This window comes from Macadamia integrifolia, chromosome 1, assembly GCF_013358625.1.
Source record: "Macadamia integrifolia cultivar HAES 741 chromosome 1, SCU_Mint_v3, whole genome shotgun sequence".
NCBI classification, from domain to species: Eukaryota; Viridiplantae; Streptophyta; class Magnoliopsida; order Proteales; family Proteaceae; genus Macadamia; species Macadamia integrifolia.
In genome coordinates, this window is record NC_056557.1 from 4,450,263 (window position 1) to 4,455,900 (window position 5,638).

The following is a 5,638-nucleotide window of genomic DNA, read 5'->3' on the forward strand; positions in this document are numbered from 1 at the left end:
GGTTTTGCCATACCAGGTACTGCACGCAATTTGGGTGTGATGCTGAAATAAGAAGTGTCACCTCGAAGCAGAGGCTATGAATTATGAACCATTTCACAGAAACTTGGATGTTGAACCCATAAAAACTATAATTAGGACGAAAGGAGGATGGAAAACAGAACAAATGAAAAGGGCTTCTCAACCACATTTGAAGAGATCATGTGATCCCTACCAGGATCTAGAGAGCATAAGCCAGTTATGTGCTTCCGAAACATGTTTTTGATTTCTTTCTATTTTCTCTCTCCATGATCGTAGATAATTTGCAGTTAAGGCTTCATAAAAACTTGAGCAGTAATGATTAACCTTGGGTTCCTCATAAAAACCAGAAATAGTTGTTTCAAGAGATTCTGATCAGCATAATCCTCGAGTTATGCAAAGTCAAGTAAATTCTCTTCTCCATTCAGGTTGAGGTAGTGCCTTGTGTGTTAAACAGAGGGAAGCACTCCCCTTTCTTTACAAGTACGAGTTGATTGCCCAGAAAGAAAGAGGCCGAGGGTGCCTGAGGTCAATGTATGGTGGCATTCTGTAAGCACAAACCATTAAATTTTTTTTCCATAGTTTCTGTGCCTGATAATAAGAAGTTTGATTGCCATCTTATTTGATTCATATTTTCATTGCAGTAAAAACAATGTGGGATCCAAAACACAACTTGGCAGATGTGAATATCAAGTATTTAAGAAATTCCATACAAAAAGATTTAGTACAGCATATCATTTACACATTTGGACAAGGACTGAGTTTTCCTTAAGCCACGGTGAAAGGGAATCCTTTGACCATGGCTTTCGGATGGGCGGGAGAGGATAATCACACAACAGGGAGGGTATTATTGATTTTGTCCAATAGGGGGTGGGATGTTTTAGAAACCTAGGATGGTGGCTGAACTCTACAGTACGGGTGTAGGAAAACTTTCTCCTTTGGTTAACAAAACAGATAAAGATTTTTTCTGGACTAAAGAAACTAGCTAATTGTACAACATGAAACTGAAAGTTACATTCCAGAAGATATCGATGCATATCTAGTATCCGTATTAGTATTGCACCTTTCAACTAACATGTATAGCCTAAGCATGTTGAGAAATTTGGGAATCAGTGGAACTGATAATTTGTTCTTCCCTCAACTTCCATCATATGCTCTTGGTCTCTTCCCACAACTTCCACACCAAAATGCTCTTTTCCGAAGTCCAATTCTTCTTCATCACACTTCCATAAGTTGCTCAGTTATTTTGATCTTTCCTTCCTCCAATCCTAAGTTCTTTTAGTTTTCACCATCAACCATCTCTGCTTCATGCTGGTCTGTCATTCCCACTTCATGATCTATAAGTTCTTTTTTATTGCAAGGTACCCTGCACTTCCTCATTGATATCTGATTCTCCTCTTACCCTCACTTCAGGATTTCTAAAGCCAATATATTATGCTAATTTATGACATAGGACAGTTGAACCAAAAGTCAACTGCCAAAGTCCCTTCCTTCTGCTCTCTCTCTCTTATTCTTCTTCTTCATGTGTTCCTTAAAGGAAATATTGGGGTGGATTGCTTCAATACTAGATTTATTTCCTGTTATGGTCAGAAGTTGCTCACCAGGTCTTGCTAGCCTGTGGTACAAAGGTTAAGTTGCACTATTGCAACATGTTGGTCACAGGTTCAAAACTTAGAAACAGTCTCTTCTGCAAAGCAGGGGGTAAGGCTGCGTACACTTGCCCCTCTTAGACCCTGCAGTAGCGGGAGCCTCGTGCACTGGGTTGCTCTTTTTTATCCAGAAACTATGCATCTCCTGATTGTTTAGAAGCCAGATAATTTTTTCTCACCAAACTAAGCTACCAATACTTGGGTACAAGTTACTGGCTCAACAAATGGTAGAATAGTGCCAAAGCTTCTTGAAAAACAGCTCTTAAGAGCTATGCTACTTAATAAGCAGCTAGGACAAAGCACTTTGGAGTATCCAACATGATATTCACATTAAAATGTGGAAGTAATGTATAGAGGTAACATACCTTGGCACTTATGGATGATGTTAACCTCATGTTGTGGGACTGTGTCAGTAATGTATCCTTCAGTCAATCAGTGATCAGAAATGTATGTTGTTCTCAGGCAAATATGGAAAGTATATTTTGATATGGAGAAAGTTTGGACCCTGGATTGGGCAATTGAAAGAACTAAACAAATTGAGCAGCCTCAACAATAAACTAGAAATGATTGGATGCTTGTCCTGGTTCCCTGACCAGTGGCCCCATGAGAACATAGCCTGTAGAACTTTAATTCATTTTCACAACTGACTCGGCAACTCAACAGTTTTCCATAGGCCCAGATTGTAAACCAGCTAGTCCTGGTTCTCACTTCAATATGAGGATTCATTTTTCTGGGTTGAAAGATGTTTCAGATGTGAGAAGGTAAATGACCTGGCACATAAATAGTGAGAGGGTGAACCTAGCACACTTTATGTTAGGGATGAGTAATGCTTTTGTTTGCACTGCATTATCTGATCAAATTCACTACAATGACCCTCAGAAGCATGGCAGACAATAAGAGATTGATTCAGGAAGGCTCTTAATAACGTTCATGTGCTTACTAGAAATTGGCCCCCCCAAAAGAGGATTATCAAGTTCTATCAGAAAACCCTAGATGTGAACACTGGTTATCCCTGTAGCACAAATTGAAGAAGTTCATTGCCCATGCAAGAGTTGATGCTCTACAATTGCTAATTTAGATTTGAGACTGTCCAAGTAATTTAGTTTCTGTCCATTTCTATTTTTCTATATTGTGATATTTCAATTGCCATATAAACTACTTTACTGAACCACAGAGAACTTGTTTGTCCAAAATCTAACATATCAAACACTGTTCTAGATTTCCTGAAAAGTTATAATTTTCAGGAGAAATTAAGGCTTAGAGCTTCAGTGACACTGCACGCGAAACATATAATCATGGAAAAGTAATAACTAGATTTGGATGTGGTAATATGACAGGTTTTTCTGACTTCAATCCAACCATAGAGAGCATCAAGTCACTAGATAATATCTTTGCTTCCAAAATTTTGTCCTTGTAGGAAGCAAATATAGATTTTTTTGCTCATAGAAAGATGTGTTCTAATACTAGATTGAGTTAACAATGGCACTTAGCATACTTATGACGCTCGTGGAGTATGAATTATCTGAAATACCAAGTATACACACTAGATCCCACAGAAATCATATGCTTATCAAAAATTAAAATAAAAAATTAAATTAAATTAAAAAAAAAAGCCCTCTGTTATTTCACAAACAAGCTGACAATGATTCTGTCCAGACCTAATAACAAATGATTGGAGATCGCTTACAATATATATAGGAAAACACCCTTGAAATAAACAAGAAATTAAGTCCAACCCCAAGCCATGCAGCTCTGCAAATTTTCACTTCACCTGCACAATCTGAACCAGAAGAGACACCATTATAATTAACAGCCTCAATAGGAGAACAATCACAATGAAATTAAGTGGGGGCAAAAGGGAAAGAGAACCAGAAAAGCACCTGTATTCAGAGACTTCGATAAAGCTGTGGAGAGAAAAGGAGCTGATCCAATAACCAAGATACAGTCTCTATGATCCAACTCCATGAAAATGATTGAATTCTCATAATGTCCTTTCCCTCACTCTTGCATGTACATAGTAAAGAAAGCTTCTCTGGTGGTGCTAATTCTGTCTGTTTCTCCAAAATTCTCCATTAGAAACACCTTCACTAGACTAATTACTGTCCTGATCCTTGAGAATCATCCTTGGCAGGAGGTTGCTGTTGCTGCTGCTGTGGCTGCGACTGCTGATGCTGTTGCTGCTGCTGGTGCATGGGGCCAGCCACACCTCGGCTCTGCCCCATCTGCTGGTAAAACTGGCTTAAGGCTTGAGGATTCAAAACCCCAATATGACCATCTTGAGAAAGCCCAAGCTCCAATCCCGGAAGTTGCTGAGTGTTCCCACCCAGAATTGAGCCAAAATTCATTGGACCCAGATTGGAACCAGGTAGTTCAAACCCATGAAACCCAATTCTTTGCAAGTAATTCGAGCTTTCGCTGGGCAAATTCGATGTGGACGGACTTGAAGAAGGAACAAACCCAGCACCAAAGCCGCTGACAGAGGGCCATAAGCCTGTAGCTACATGAGATCTCCCTAAATTACCCCCTACCAAAGTCCAATTGGTCCTACTTCCGGACCCAACTCCACCTGGCCCCAACTCGTCGATCTTCGGATGCAAGCCCGCTGAAACAGAGGTTCCCTGCTGAGAAACAGAGCCCCCAACCGCAGCTAGGGCAGAAGCCGGGATCGTTCCTGTACCCGTAGCAGCGATGATTGAAGGCTCTGCTTGCTGCAACAACCACTGTATGGTTTCTCCATCAGATTTGTGACCCAATTCTCTCGTCAACTGGAAAATTCTTGCCGCACACAGAGCTGGCATCCTTATCCTTCTCCCTCTCCCATCCACTTTCGTATGTCTATCTTTGTTGGAGCTTCTCTTGGGCGCTAACTGTTTCTTACCCTCATCTTTTTCCGCAATCACAATCTGGAAATCCTTGATTTCTGCGGGCTTGTTATTATCAACCATGTCTGGCTGTGGAAGACTCAAGAACTTGGGAACCTCTGAAGACTGCTTCGAGACCTTAGGATCCATGAAGACAGAGGAAAAGAGACCTCTTTAATTGAAATCAAGGTGACCTGAAGTCCTGAAGAGGCCTCTGTTCTTAACACTCTTTAACCTTCCATGGGTTTTCACTGTTTTCGGATATGACTCAACCTCTTGTTTCAAAATAGGAAAAAAAAACAGATAAAACTCGATAAGTCCTAATACGAACCCCACCTTTCAAAATTTACTTGGGAGATTGGTACTCGCTCACTCTCTCTCTCTCTCTCTCTCTCTATATATCTCTCTATCTCTAAAGTCTAATCTCTATCTACATTTCCACTGTAGTGGGACTTTGACTACCCTGATTTGATACCCTTTTAAAGGCATTAACCGCCAATTTCACCACATGAGTTGAGACACTGCATGGTCAGGACAGCAATAGTGGAACCCTTCCGGCCTTTGCCACATTTTAATGGATTCCTACCTCATTATTTCCCTCCACTGTATGCTATTATGTAAGCATATCTTGCAAGGGACTCAAACATCCCACGTGGCAACCATAGGATGGCCCATGTGGCTGTCATTGAATGGGTAGTGGGATTGCTTGTGTACCACACTACCACTCCAGTAGTCCAGTCCAGACCAGACTATAGACCCATCCTCCAGAAATGGAAAAAATGGACATCAAAAGGAAAAACTGAATATAATGAAATCAACTACCACATGAGATTGGACCAGGGGGAGAGGAGCTGCTGTACTCAGGTGGGACATTTTAAATTAAATTCTTTTTTCTCCATCAGAAGCAGTCCTGAGCTTAGCCCTCTAATGGTATTGGATCTCTGAAGGTTAATAAGGATGTCTGACAGTTCATGGGTCAATTTTCTTTTAATTATAAGAGAGCTCCATGTTGTGCCCTTTTCAGATGTGGGTATTTTTTCCATCATCAATTAAAAATGAAAGAAGATGGAGAGGAAGAAGAAAGTGACCATGATAGCTGACGCAGTCTCCCCC

General features: G+C 40.6%; 1 protein-coding gene across 1 annotated transcript; it reads right to left on the reverse strand.

Moving 5' to 3' along the window:
* Positions 1 to 3,156: 3,156 nt before the first annotated feature.
* LOC122075260 (transcription factor TCP20-like) lies at positions 3,157 to 4,916 on the reverse strand. The gene is made up of 2 exons (XM_042640229.1): positions 3,545 to 4,916; positions 3,157 to 3,444 (listed from the first exon to the last, which is right to left on the reverse strand). The coding sequence occupies exon 1, from the start codon at positions 4,673 to 4,675 to the stop codon at positions 3,761 to 3,763; it is 915 nt and encodes a 304-aa protein (XP_042496163.1). The 5' UTR covers positions 4,676 to 4,916; the 3' UTR covers positions 3,157 to 3,444; positions 3,545 to 3,760.
* Between the last annotated feature and the right edge of the window lie 722 nt (positions 4,917 to 5,638).